Source organism: Delphinus delphis, chromosome 10 (genome assembly GCF_949987515.2).
Source record: "Delphinus delphis chromosome 10, mDelDel1.2, whole genome shotgun sequence".
Taxonomy (NCBI): domain Eukaryota; kingdom Metazoa; phylum Chordata; class Mammalia; order Artiodactyla; family Delphinidae; genus Delphinus; species Delphinus delphis.
The window spans coordinates 77,073,507-77,088,834 of record NC_082692.2 but is presented as its reverse complement, the minus strand read 5'-3'; the positions used below and the strand labels follow the sequence as shown (position 1 = coordinate 77,088,834).

The window sequence follows — 15,328 nt, the reverse complement described above, 5'->3', positions numbered from 1 at the left end:
TCGATGCCTCGGGTTAACCCTGCATTCACCCGACCCAGGAAGAAGGCGGGGCTAAGTTTAGCGTTGTCAAGGCGGAGGTCTCAGCACTGACCTCTCTGATTCTGTCTGCAGCTGGGGCACCCAGGGTGACTTCTCTACGACCCATGCACTGCCCGCCGTGAAGGTGAAGCTGTTCACAGAGAGCACAGGAGTCCTGGCCTTGGAGGACAAGGAACTGGGACGGGTAAGTGATCCCCGTCACAAGGATTCTCCATCACAAGAAGCTGTGGAGGGCCGGAGTCCCCGGGTCCCGAGAGGCAGTATTGCCAATTTCTGATAAGCCCAGCTTCGAGGTTTGACTCCCTGGCTCTACTCTTTTTTTTTTTTTTTTTTTTTTTTTTTGCGGTACGCGGGCCTCTCACTGTTGTGGCCTCTCCCGTTGCGGAGCACAGGCTCCAGACGCGCAGGCTCAGCGGCCATGGCTCACGGGCCCAGCCGCTCCGCGGCATGTGGGATCTTCCCGGACCGGGGCACGAACCTGTGTCCCCTGCCTCAGCAGACGGACTCTCAACCACTGCACCACCAGGGAAGCCCCCTGGCTCTACTCTTCATTGATTGTGTGACCTTGGGCAAGACCCCCAACCTCGCCAAGCCTCAGTTTCCCCTCTTTAAATCTGTGTGCATTGCAGAAGATAGGTCAGGAGTTCTCAACGCCACGAGCCCCACACACCCTTGAGAGCAAGGATGTGCAATACCCTTTCTATGGTGAAGCAAAAGTAGTATATAATTTAACAAACTGACACCCTAACAATTTTAAAATCAGCACAGTGACATAATATAAAAGACACATAAAAGGGAAATTATAATAATTTCAAAATGTAAAGATTCAACCACAACTGCACTGAAGACCTGAGGAAGGAGTCTTTACTTTTCCTGTATGGAGAATCACTGTGCAGGTGACAAAGTCCCCTGCAGAGGACGGGGGCTCAAAAACCCAACTATCAGTAATTTACTGAAACAGTAAACCAATCTTGGTAACAAAGTTTCCTTGATTTCCCTGGAAAAGTGCCAAACACGCTTATCGTGTATATGTAAAAAAGATTTAGGAGCTAGACTCAGTTAATCACCAGCAGTTTTTTCTACCTCCGTTCATATCTTGTGAGAATATTCAAAAATCAGACGGGTTGTACGCTTCCTCATTGTTGAGGAGTAGCTCGCTCACTGTAGGATGATTAGTATCCCTGGGCCCCGCCTATTCAATACCACCAGAGCCCAGCACCAATTATTTTGTCAACCAAAAATGTCTCCCAAATTTCTGAAACGTCTCAAGGGGTGGTACCAATCCCTTTGAGTACCACTGGGATAATAATTCTTTTTTAAAAAAAATATTTACTTATTTATTTGGCTGTGCCGGGTCTTAGTTGCGGCACATGGGCTCTTTTAGTTGCAGCATGCAGACTCTTAGTTGTGGCATGCATGCGGGATCTAGTTCCCCGACCAGGGATCGAACCCAGGCCCCCTGCGTTGGGAGGGCAGAGTCTTAACCACTGGATCACGAGGGAAGGCCCAAAATTTTCTAGTAGTCTGTTTTTTTGGGGGGCCACACTGTGCGGCATATGGGATCTTAGATCTTAGTTCCCCGACTGGGGTTTGAACCCACCCCCCCTGCATTGGAAGCACGGAGTCTTAACCACTGGACCGCCAGGGAAGTCCCCAATAATTCTTATCTGAATAATTTCCCTTATAATATCTTCTTACATCTCAGCTCTTGACTCTGTACCAAACAGATTTTCAGAACACAAGTTGGATTTGTTCCTTGCTAGCTTAAAATGCTTCCATGACTCCATACCGCTTATAGTAAAACCTGAACTCTGTAGCACAGCCCACAGACTCTCGGGTGATCTGGCTCCTGCCCACCTCGCCAGCCTCATTTGCTGTCGCCTTTCCCCTCATCCAGTATGCACCAGCATCGCTGGCCAAATTTTAGTCCCTCGAATAAACCGAATTCTTTCTCATCTCAGTAGTTGTGGCTTCGTCTCTGCCTGGAGCACTCTCCCCACTGCCCAGCTCTTCCAAAGGCTACTTGCTTCTCTATATAAATGCCACCTCCTCCTCGGAGAGCCCTTTGCTGACTGCCCATCCACCTTCGTTTACTACTTCAGCTCCTCCCTATTCACATCCTCCACCGAACCTATCACCAATGAGACAGAATTTACAGAAATTTTGGCTTCTGTCTCCTCCACTGGACTGGAAAACTCCATGGGAGAGAAACCTATTTTTTTTCCTTTTTAAAAATTAAAGTGTAGTCAATTTACAATATGTTATTGGTTTCAGGTGTGCAATGTTGTGATTCAATATTTTTATAGATTATACTCTATTTACAGTTATTGTAAAATATTGGCTGTATTCCTTGTGTTACACAATATATCCTTATATCTTATTTTATACGTAGTGGTTTGTACCTCTTAATGCCCTACCCCCTTTTTGCCCCTGCCACCGTCCCTCTTCCCATTGCAAGAGAGTATACCATGACCGTGAAACTTAAAATTATTTTGTTCACCACCCTATTCCTATACCCAGAGCCCAGCACATAGACTTAATAAATTTCATTTCTACTGGTTGAATGCATAATCCCTTCTGAAAGCTGTGTGACATTAGCCAATACATTTAACCTCTCTGAGCCTCTGATACAACATCTGTAGAAAAATGACAAAGTATCCCAAAGCAAGCACACAGGTACACACACCTAAGAACACCAGCAAGAACGTTAACCACACTTTCTTTTGTTTTTAATTAATTTATTTATTTATTTTTGGCTGCGTTAGGTCTTCATTGCTGCGCACAGGCCTTCTCTAGTTGTGGCGAGCGGGGACTACTCTTCGTTGCGGTGTGTGGGCTTCTCATTGCGGTGGCTTCTCTTGTTGCGGCGCACGGGCTCTAGGCGCATGGGCTTCAGTAGTTGTGGCACGTGGGCTCAGTAGTTGTGGCTCCCGGGCTCCAGAGCTCAGACTCAGTAGTTGTGGCGCAGAGGCTTAATTGCTCCACGGCATGTGGGATCTTCCCAGACCAGGGCTCGAACCCGTGTCCCCTGCCTTGGCAGGCAGATTCTTAACCACTGCGCCACCAGGGAAGTCCCCTTCCTTTGTTTTCTCAATTCCTTCATCTGGCTTTCACCTATAGAACTGACCTGGAATCATATTACTAGGACCTAGATCGCAGATGGAAGTACAACAAAAGGTAAACAAGGCTGATAGCAAGGCTGACCCTTTTTTTTGCCCCCCACAAAAAAAGGAGGGAATGAAAGAAAAGAAGAGCTTTACCCATTATCTTTGAGAAATGACAAATACTCACTTCTGTCCTTAGGGAAAGAGAGACACACAGAGTGGGGGAAGGACCCTGCCTTTTCTTTTTCTTCAAACCTTTCTTTTCCATGAAGACATGAATCAGGAATCAGGAGAGTCTCAGAGACCTAGAATATCAGTGTTAGAAGAGGCAAGTCCAGGAACCATCAACGTGAGTCCACTCCATGGGTCTCAGGAGCCCCTTGAAACCGTTTACACATGTTGGGGGGAGGGGCGTATGTGCATTTTTCTGGACTTGCTAATCCAAAGCATTCACCAGCTTCTCAAAGCTGTTCCGCTCGAAAAAGTTAAAACACACTGGGCTAGTCAAAGCCTTTTCCTTTATAGAGGAGAAAATTGATTCCCGTGGAAGGCAGGAAACACACCCCCAGAGCCACCCAGTTAGTTGGGGCCCATGCACAGTTGCATGTTTACCACCGGGGCCAGGCTACTGTCCTGAGGGCTCTGTGTGCAGCCCCTCACTGATTCTTTATCTGAATCCTATGAGGAAGGTCCAGTTATTACTCCTCCTGTACAGACCACTACACTGGGGCTCAGAGGAGGTAAGTGACTTGCCAGGAATGATGCCACGTCATCTCTGTTTTTACTACACTGCGTTGTCCCTATGCAAAAATAAAAATCTTGGCTCTGCTGTTGGGGTGAAGGCCACGAGCTTGCCATTAATCTCTTAACAAATCATACTCTCCTCTAGTCTCATGACACATTCCCCCAGATACTAGTTTATACTTCCTGCCACAGAAAACTTTCCACCTTTGCGGTGGAGCCCACCTGCCTGGCCCTTGCGCTGGTGGGACGGGCGCCCTCTGCTGGCAGCACCTCCACAGACAGTGGCTGGGGGACAAAAGTGCTCTTTTTTTTTTTTTTATATAAATTTATTTATCTATCTATCTATCTTTGGCTGCGTTGGGTCTTTTGTTGCTGCGCATGGGCTTTCTCTAGTTGTGGCGAGCGGGGGCTACTCTTCATTGCAATGCGTGGGCTTTTCATTGCGGTGGCTTCTCGTTGCAGAGCACAGGCTCTAGGTGCACAGGCTTCACTAGTTGTGGCACGCGGGCTCAGTAGTTGTGGCTCGCGGGCTCTAGAGCACAGGCTCAGTAGTTGTGGCACACAGGCTTAGTTGCTCCGCGGCATGTGGGATCTTCCCGGACCAGGGCTCAAACCTGTGTCCCCTGCATTGGCAGGCGGATTCTTAACCACTGCGCCACCAGGGAAGCCCAAAAGTGCTCTTTTCTTAAAGTGATTCCTTGGACCCCTTGGAAAGTGTTTCTACGTGCTGATTTTTCCCAAGTTTAGCAGGACATAGCCACATTCAAGATTCTGGTGCTGTGTTCACTCACGCAAGAGTATTTAGTTTGTTCCATTTTAATTTTTATGTTTCCTTTTTGTTAACCTTTGAACTGAAAAATAACTCATGCATATAGTAAAAAAAATAATCAAAATGGGTATATAGTGAAAACTAATGATCCCACCCGACTGACTTGAGTATCTTTTCCCGGAGAAAAACGTTGTTTTCAATTTACTGGGCATTCTTCCCGAAATATTCTATGCATGTACAAGCATAGCATATACAAGCATATTTGTATATATCCCTCTTAAAATAATAAAGAAAGGGAGCATAGTTGGAAGTTACTGTATGCATACTGCTCTGCACTTTGCTTGAAACATGAGGATATTTGGAGATGAGTCTGTATCAGCCCATACTGACTTCCCTTTTGTTTCCATAGCTACATACACTGTGTAGATATATCATAATTTATTTAGATTGTTTCCAGTCTTTGGCTGTATAAACAATGCCTCTATGAATAACCTTGAGTTTATTTCTTTGCACATATGTCTGTGTGTGTGTGTGTGTGTGTGTGTGTGTGTGTGTGTGTAGGATAAATTTCAAAAAAGTATCTTGCTGAATGGAATTTGAATTTTGAAAGATACTACCAAATTGTCCCCTAAAGAGTATACACCAATTATAATTTCACAAAAGGCATGAGAGAGTGACGGTTCTCTACACTCTTGACAACAGTGCAGTACTCTCAACCTGTACTCATCAGATAGGGTTACGGGCCCACTGTGTCCATTCATTTGCGCTATGCACAGAGCAAACAGGAATAATGACAGTCAAAAATCCTTAACCACACAGAACGTAAGGAATAGAGACATAAAACCAGAAATTACAATGCAGTGTGGTGAGTGCCCTGTTAGAGAAAGGACACCCGGGAGGCACACAGCAAGGGGACATAATCTAGTCTGAAAAGCAGGCACGCCTTCCCGGGGGAATGCAGAGGTAAGGAGAGACATGGAGGCTAAGTGCTTGAGAGGATCAGCCAGGTAAAGCCTCAGGGTAAAACCGTCCCCCAGAAGGACCTGCCCAAATGCCCAGGTAACTAAGAGAAGCTGGAGCTGGCTGACATACAGCTTACTGCAGAGGACGGGTTGTGTTCCCATATCAACATCACCACATCAGAGCACAGCACAGAGCCTCGGCTGAGATGACAGAGCGCTCAGCTAGCAGCCTGGAATGCCCAGATGAGACGTGTGGACCGCTCGGGACACATGTGCGCCCATAAGGACCCTAATAATTCAGCGGGGCTGACACTTACAAAGGAGTCACTGGCCCGTCGGGCAGATGGCAGAGTGGGGATGAAGATGGAGGAGGACTACGGTGACCTCATCTCTCCATCCACCCTAGAGAGGAGGTGTCCCCAGGGAGCGACCACGTTGGGGAAGAAGCCTCGGTGGAGCGGCCAGTAGTGAGCTGCGGCCATTTGTGTCGGCGAATGGACAGTATATTGCCGGTGGGAAACGCGCCCAGGACCCATATGGTGGATGGCCTGTTAACAAGCTCCGGGTGCCCAGAGCGCTCCACCTGCTTTGAATTTGCCAAGCGAGCAGAAGCAGGAGGAGGCCTTGGGCCTTACCTACTGCTGTTCTGGCCCTGGTGGGGTTTCTCTTACCAGTTCCTCCCCTTCCTCGTTTCCCAACACATCACCCACCGACCCAGCCCCACCTCTCAGCCCAAACTAGCACAGCGGAGAAGGTCAGCTACACTGAGATTGGCAAGTCCTTCCTCTCCATCTTCCACAGTCTGGGGTCTCAGGATACGGAACATGATACAAGGTGACACGCAGGGACAGGTGTTATCTCGAGAGATAACACAAGAGGTCTCCACGACCCGGTGGCACCCTGACTTACTCATTTCCTTCCAGCATCCTAAGGCATATCACAGTTCACTAGTGCCAGTCACGTGAACTGTTACATTTTATGATAGAATTTCTACTAAATTAACCCTCACAAAATGAATAACTGGCCGAGAAGACTATTACAGCAGAGCTATGATCTGAAGATAATACTGGTATTGCAAGCCTGGCAAACAACGTGAAAATGGTAGAGGGGACATCAGTCCTGCTAACAAGTAGTTCTGCCATCCACGTCACGAGATAAAAACAGTACGGGTGCACTCAGGATGAGAGGTCAATGAAAATGTTTTGAGTTTATCTACAAGTCCGCTTGAACCACAGATTCGCATCCAGTATCGTCAACAATGAGCCTTGCCTTACATATATATGGTACCATAACATATGGCAAACAATAGTACAAAGCCACCACAGTTACCAAGATATTTAAAAATAGAGTTTTGGGGGAATTCCCTGGCAGTCCAATGGTTAGGACTCCGCACTTCCACTGCAGGGGGCATGGGTTCGATCCCCGGTCGGGGAACTAAGATCCCGCGAGCGGCGTGGCGCAGCCAAAACAATAAATAAATGAGTTTTTAAAAATAAAAATAGAGTTCTCTAGCCCATCTTTTTAAAACTTCTGTATTTGTGTATGTTTTATGAGATATGTAATAATGTAGTATATTAATACAAAGTAAACATACATCATGTAAAAGATACATGGATATATATTTGACTGATATTTATACATTATATTGATATATTTTTATATTACTAGTGATCTATTTAAAGATATTTGGCTCATTGCTCAAAAATATTTTACTGAAGTAGGGCAGGATCAAAAAAAAAAGTTGGCAGCCTCCGGTTTGAAAAATCAGGCCTTCTTGTATTTTAATCGTGTCATGAGACCTTGAGAAGCCTCCAGTGTTGGGTTTAGCAAGAATATACAAATTTTTTTTTCATCGAAGAGAGGGAATTTAGTGGAAAAAAGAGGGTTGGGCCTGGAATCAGAAGGGGTCAAACATCAGCGCAAGCAAGGCACATCAAGTGGGCTGATTTCATTTTCCTGCAATGATCTACTCTTCTCAAAGCCCTTGTTCCACAGTCACACAGACAGCCGTGTGTGTCTACTCCCCAAGCACAGGCCAAGCTTGCATGATGGCGGTGAGGTCGACACAGCACCTAGAAGGCTAGAGTGTCCACCCCTGAGACTCTGAGCCCCTCCTGTCCCTCTGCAGAGGTGAAAGAAACCCAGGAAAGGAGCCTGCCTTCCCTGCGCCTGGAAAAAACAGACCAAAGCAGGGCACAGTGCCACCACAGAAACAGATCTTAGCAGGCCCAGCTTTGGTTGTGCCTGTAGCTCGTCCACATTCCCGTCGTTTAGGGGATTTTCCAAATATTTCGCTCCTCCTTGAATGCACATTTCCTAGACCCCACGTGGCTCCTGAGTGAGAACTCTTTCGTCGCATCCTGAAAAAGTGGATTTACTGGAGAAGTGGGTCCCCTTCTGGGTTCATTTACAGCATCTGCGACTGTGAGAACTGGGACAAAAGACGCAAGTCATAGCACCGACTCTGAAGCACCCTGGTGAAAGGCATTTCCTAAGAACAGGCCCTTCTTCAAGCTGCATGGGCTTCCCTCTGGGCCAGGACAGGGTTGGGTGCTGTGTGATAAGGTGTCAAGTCCAGGTGAAATCACACTGAAATGTGGGACCCTAAGCACGTTCCTTCTCACCTCTAAGTCTCACATTTCTCATCAGATATGGTTCCTTCCCTCTTCCCCTGCAGCCTCGGAAGGAGTTCTCCTCTTGACATAGCGGAAGAAATCCTGATGAATGGAAAAAAGAGTAGACTAGAGGTTCTGTCTAATATAGAAGGACACTTCTTTCTCTTATACATCCATCTTCTTATTTGAGGAGAACAATGTGTGGAGTACCTTCTCAGCTCAGTGTTGTTTTAGTACTCCTGAACTTTAGAGAAGTACAAAAGCAGAAATCATGACCCCTACTCTTACAGAATTAGCCAGAGAGAGAGAGAAGAGAGCAAAGAATGCCATTTTTTGTCCTCCGCCCGGGCTGCTTGGCACCAGCCAGCCCTGGTGGGTGGAGCCTTGGATCTGAGTCCGATGCCCAGGCCTCCACTTCATTTAACTGCCTTCCCGCTGGCTGTGGGACACAGATGAGACCTTCAATTCTCAGCAGCCAAGTTTCTCGTCTATGAAAACATGCCCATAACAGTGTTCCTATTTTCTGGCTAATATGATTGTCCTTCTTCCCTGCAGGTTATTCTCCATCCCACTCCCAACAGCCCCAAACAGTCAGAGTGGCACAAAATGACAGTCTCCAAAAACTGCCCCGATCAAGACCTCAAAATCAAACTTGCCGTCCGAATGGATAAGCCTCAAAACATGAAGCATTCTGGGTAAGTGTTCCTTCTCCGAGTGGTAGTTTTGGACCCACCCCATTCATTTCTTAAAATATTTAAAAATAAAAATAGATAAAAGTTGATCTTCAGAGAACGACATGGAAGAAAAGCCAAAGAAATATGAGAGATTATTAAAATACCTGACTTTGATATTTACTATATAAGCTTCCTCGATTCTTATGACTACTGTATTTGCATTCGCTAAACCACCAGGACAGGGTCATTGCCTTATCCTTTTCTAATAGAATTTCCAGTACAGTTCAAAACCTTCCTAGACTCATGCTCGGTGGTTCTGGTCTAAGAGGTTTTACTGGCCTCACATACCTCCTTAAAGGCATCCAGATCTTTCAGATTCTCTGAATCACGCACTTACACCTTCCTTAACAACCATACCCAGGAGGTGTAAGCAGTTGCTGTAGGGGACCTTCAAACAACCAACTCACGTTGAATCAGTTTTAGTGTTTAGCATAACATTTAAATTGACCAGAGAGTAGAAATTTTATGATTGTCTTCAGTTTCTTAAGGTTTGAGAGGAATGACCAATTAAGTAATCTCAAGTAGGATAAAAAGAATAGGTAAACTGTAGTTTTATTTTGCAGATCAAACCAATGGTTTGTATAGGAAATGTTTATTGGCAAGTGGGTATGTGCTGAGCTCCATTGCCTATTAAACTAAATTGCTTGGACACCTCTATCTCAGAAAATCTGACCACTTAGAAAGGAGCTGAGCCGTTTAACTCTGACTAGGGGAATGTTTAACCAGCGGAAGGGAATGGATTGTGTTCCAAGGATTTGCCGACCAGCTATCATTCTGCTTACGTGTTTGTGAAAGGGCTTAAAGTAATAAAACTGACATGAAAATTGAAGCTTGGTTATGCGCTAGAGATGTGGGGAATTCAAAAACCCAATACCAGGGGCTGGTCACTGATTAAGACAGATTTAAACAGAAGCCCGTGAGAGGTTCAGGAGGGCGTGGTCGGGATAGGAGGTATACATCCCAGCAGCTGAGCACACCACGGCAGCATGCAGTCGGAGTAAAGAGCAGCGCCCTGGCCCTGGTGCCTCAGAGTTCTAGGGAACAAAGAAGGCTCAAGGTTCAAGTGAAAGATAGATACTTACTAGGGAGGGTATTGGAGGGGGTCGGGCATGGGGAACTCCAAAGGAAGCAAAGGTCTCCCACCAACTAGAGACTGGCTGCTGAACCTGAGCTCTGGCTTGGATTTGGAGAATTTCCATGGCATTGTCTTTTTTCTTTTTAACATCTTTATTACAGGATAATTGCTTTACAATGTTGTGTTAGTTGCTGCTGTATAACAAAGTGAATCAGCTGTACGTATACCTATATCCCCGTATCCCCTCCCTCTTGTGTCTCCCTCCCACCCTCCCTATCCCACCCCTCTAGGTGGTCACAAAGCACCCAGCTGATCTCCCTATGCTATGAGGCTGCTTCCCACTAGCTATCTATTTTACATTTGGTAGTGTATATATGTCCATGCTACTCTCTCACTTCGTCCCGGCGTACCCTTCCCCCTCCCTGTGTCCTCAAGTCTATTCTCTACGTCTGCATCTTTATTCCTGTACTGCCCCTAGGTTCATCAGAACATGGCATTGTCTTGAGGCCAGAGTATTCCTAGAGTTTTAGGTGGGATTTTGGCAAAGCTCTTCTGCCTGTGGCCGTGAGAAGGCTGTAGGGGAATGAGCCAGTCCCCTGCTATACACTCTGTCCTTTTTCAACTGTCCACGATGAAGGGCTAGCTTTGCCTCATCTCAGTTAGCATCTCATGAAAATGTTTGTGACATGTTTCTAAGGTCAGCTTTCCCTCCTTCTTATCATTATTACTGGCATATATTCCCAAAATGTTAAATGGGATTTCTCCCTAATATCCCTTCCTCTGCAATATAAACATCCTAGTTTCAAGATAAAGAATTTGAGAATTCTGTTAGGTTCCTGTAGCACCCAGGAACAGCGTTTGTGTCTTAAGCAAAGCATTGGCTCGTAAATTATTTGCTAAAGGAATGAGAGCATGAGTGAGCAGGTTGGAGGGAAAGAGGGTGAAGTGAAGAGGGTAGAGCAGACAAAAAAGAGAAACAGAAATATGAATGAATATATCTGTCCTTAAACCTACTTCTTAAAGAAACTTCCTTAAAAAGATCAGTAGCTCAACCCACTTTCTAGGCCCCTTTGAAGCTCTGTGCTAGGAGTTTTACAAACACTCTCTCGTTTAATCCCCACGGCAAGCACTTGACATAGGTATTACTTTCCTTATTGGACAAATTCCCATTTCCCACATTCTCTTCAGTTCTCTAACCAATCTGGATTAAGAAATTTTTCTCTTGATTCATTCATAAAATTACTAACATATTTCAGACCATCTTGACCCTATGGATGATAGAAGAAATCTGTAACTCACTTCTGACAGGCTCCACAGTGATTTCATTTTACTAGGCTGCCATCTAAAAATTACCCCTGCCGGGAAATATACCAGGAGGGCCTAGGGCAGCTCTGAAAGGTGGACAGTGGGTACCTTAAAAACACTGTCAGACCCACTGTGGCCTAAATCAGGGCTGGACAACCTTAGCTACCCAAGGGATGATTCAAGGAAAATAAAAATGTTGTGAACTACATTTTTTTCCCATTTAAACTTAAAATAGCTTTATGAAGCCCTATTATATGGGGAAGGAGGATAGAAATATCAGAACAGTGTCACAGCTTAGAGAATGAGAGAGAGAAAGGAATTTTGAAGAATCAACTCTGAGGTTACAAATTGTGTCTACTTCGATGTTTATTAAAACCTAGAGGAAGGGAGGGTGAGAGGGAGGGAGACGCAAGAGGGAAGACATATGGGAACATATGTATATGTATAACTGATTCACTTTGTTATAAAGCAGAAACTAACACACCATTGTAAAGCAATTATACCCCAATAAAGATGTTAAAAAAAATAAAATAAAACCTAGAGGAAACCTCAGAATTACTGTGAATTACTCCTTGTTGGTGGACTGTGGTTCCTGGAATGAGCCACTGAGCCATTCAGAATAACTTTATTGAATAGAAAAATGTCAGTGAGAAAATCCACACTAGCTTTTGGCCTTAAGACATGAGTATTAGGGATATCTGAGAATGAGCATCTCCTCGGTGGCTTTCTAATTTTTCATCTTTTATATCCATATGATGTTCTCAAGTTCAGGAAGTGCATTCACGTGCATTATCTCATGTTACCCCTGAAACAGCCTCCCAAGGATTAGTTATTATTATCCCTCCATCTTAATAAATGGCCTCTCCCTTCGCCCAGTTGCTCAGACCAACATCCTCAGCGTCATGTGACACTTTTCTCTCTCTCTCACCCTTCATCTCATCCATCATCACGTTCTCGTCACTCCACCTTCAAGGTAAATCTAGAGTTCAACCTCTCATCACCACCTCCACACCATCATTTGAATCCAGGCCTCCCTCATTCTCCCTCTCACCTGTTGCACTTGTCTTGTCAGCAGTCCCCCCGCTGCTGTCCTTGCCCCCTGTAGGCTCTTTCCCATCCTGAAGCCAGAGTAATTTTTTTTAAAACACAAGTCAGATCCTGCCACTTGAATGCTGGAAAATCTCCAGTGATTCCCCATCTCGTTCAAAATAAAAGTCAGTGTTGCCTCTGTGGCAACAAGGCCCTGTCTAATAAGGACACCACTACTATCTGACCTTGATCACGGCTCTAGCCTCCCTGGCCTCCTTGCTCTTCCTGAAGACTTCATGTGTACCCCCACTGCAGGGCCTTTGTCCCCACTGTTTCCTCTGCCTTGGATGCCCCTTCTCCCCCACCCCGATGTCCACATGGCTCACCTTGATTTCTGTGTGTCTCTATACCTTATCGGAATGCCTTTCCTGGCCCATCTGTGTCCTCTGTCTGTCTCTTACTCTGCTTTGTTTTCACCAGAGCACTTACAGTCATCTCGCATACCAGCTATTTCTTCATTTATTATTTTGTTGTCTGTCTGCCCCACTGGACTTTGAGTTCCTTGTCAGCAGGGGCATCTGCCTTCTTTGTTCGAAGAAGCTAGTACAGGGCCTGACATGTAGTATAAGTCCAATAAATGTTGTTGCATAAATGAATGTGAATGAGTCAATCTCTACAAAAAAGGAAACTGAGGATTAGAGTGGTGAACACACTTGCCCAAGTCAGAGTAAGCATCAGAGCCAGGTCTAGAATTGTGTTATTTCTTTCCATTTGAAATGAAAGAAATCAACTTAACTGAGGACCTGAAACATGAATAGAATACAGAGCTTCCCATGACTCCACTTGGAATTCATTCATTGCACCACAGCTTATAAGTCTTAACCATGCTTTTTTTTTTTTTTGGCTGAATATTTTTAATTTAATAAAAGCTATAAAACTTACATCCAAAAAGTTCAACAAACCCATGTTTAAGAAACATGAAAAAAATTACAGCAAGGTACAGTGTAAGTATAAAGCTAATAACGAGTGATAAAGAGAAAATCATAAAAGCAGCCAGAGAACAAAGAAATGTTACACAGAAAAGGATAAAACAGTTCTTGTTAGAAGCACTGCAAGTGAGAAGACAGAGGAGCAACACCGTTAATGTACTCAAGTCTATATATGCAATGAAAACATCTTTCAAAGTGAATGACAAAATAGTTACCCATGCTTCTTAAAATACCCTTTCCTTTTCCACCTTCTTAGCTGTGCCATTGCTCTAGACTTCTTGTTTTCAAAACCATCACACTCCTCTCCCTTCCCCATAAGTCCCCAAAATACCACTCATATTGACACAGACTCTCAAACAGAACTACCTAGACTGACCTAATTCAATATATTTAGGATCCCACTTTATTTCCCATTGGCTTATTTTCTATAATTAGATCAATTAAATCAAGTTAGTTGATAGTGTTGTTTAAATCTTCTAAATCTTTACTGATTTTCTGCAAATTATTGAGATAGAGGTATTGAAATCTGACTATAATTGTGGATTTGTTTGTTTCTACTTAAGAGTTCTGTCCACCTTTGCATCATATATTTTGAAGTCTGTTATTAGATGCATAAACATTTAAGATTACTGTGTCTTCTTGATGAATTGACCCTTTTATCATTATAAAATGATCTTCTTTATCCCTGGTAATATTCTTGGTCCTGAAATTTATTTTGTGTGACAGTAATAAATATAACCACTGCAGATTTTTTAAAAACCAATGTTGGCATCGTAATTCCTTTCCCATCCTTTTATTTTTTGCCTCTTTGTGTCTTTAGATTTAAAGTGCATTTCTTGCAGGAAGCATAGAGTTAGGTCTACTGAGCACTTACTGGGGGCCAGTTACTGTGCTAACAACTTGACATGCATCATCTCCATCTGTCCTCACAACAACCAAATGAAGTAGATCCTATGCTAACCCCATTTTACAGCTGATTAAACTGAGGCATGGGGCAGCTAAGCCTAAGGACCTAAGGACCCAGAATTCCCACCTAGGTATTTCCACCTTGAGTTTGAGATGTAACCCCTCAGCTAAACTTTGGCTCACTGTACTAGAATGTTGATTATCTATTCATAAATCCAGATTTGCAAATATCTGGATAGCCTGAAGAGGTAGTTGAGGGTCACTAATGCCCACACAGGTAGATCTGTCTATGGAATGAAGAGCTGGAGGGGGGAAGCCACCTGTATGTCTACAATGACAGAATTCCATCTGCTCCAGGTACTTTTCATTCTGCTTAATGAGTGTGTTTCAACCTAAGAAAATATAGAACCAGAGCTGACTAGACAGAAACTGTACATTGTAGCCCTCAATTTTTCTTGGTTTTGATATCTGGTATGTGCCAAATTAGCAATAAATTCTGAGGAAGCCTCAGAGGGAAAGCCCTTCTTTCATGCAAACCAAATGATGCTTCCCAAAGGAGCATTGTTCGTTTTCCTCCGATCCCACTCAGCTTTCCCATTCAGAAGCCTTCAACCACAAGTCCTCTCTGTTTGATTGGAATAGCCATTCATGTTCTTAGTTCAATAAAGAAACCAAAGTTTGTCATCTATAAGAGGAAGAATAGCATGCTGAAGGGGGCCCTCTGGAACCAGAGTGTTCTGGGTGTAAATTCTGGCTATGTCATTCACCAGCTTGGCGCCCTGGAGAAATGACTTGACCTTTCTGAACTTCAGTTTCCTCAGCTGTAAAATAGGAGTGATAACATAATGGCATACCGAGTGATAATTGCTTCCTTTGTGCCAGATATTGTTCTAAGCGCTTTATGTCTCATTAACTGCTTTAATCCTCACAGCAACACTTGAAGTAGGTACCCTTATGACTGTCCCCATTGTACAGATGAGAAAACTGAGGTAGAGATAAGTTTAGTAACTTGCCCAAGGTCATGCAGGAACGTAAGCAACGTAAGCTTAAGCAACAT

At 44.4% G+C, this 15,328-nt stretch overlaps 1 protein-coding gene across 15 annotated transcripts in view; it reads left to right on the top strand.

The window, feature by feature from the left end:
• The window catches only part of CADPS (calcium dependent secretion activator), a 475,715-nt gene that overhangs the window by 279,757 nt on the left and 180,630 nt on the right, over positions 1-15,328 (top strand). For all 15 annotated transcript variants that reach the window (XM_060022835.1, XM_060022832.1, XM_060022834.1 and 12 more), the window contains exons 7-8: positions 112-223; positions 8,789-8,928. In XM_060022835.1, coding sequence (XP_059878818.1) covers positions 112-223; positions 8,789-8,928 — 252 coding nt within the window. The remainder of the gene's footprint in view (positions 1-111; positions 224-8,788; positions 8,929-15,328) is intronic.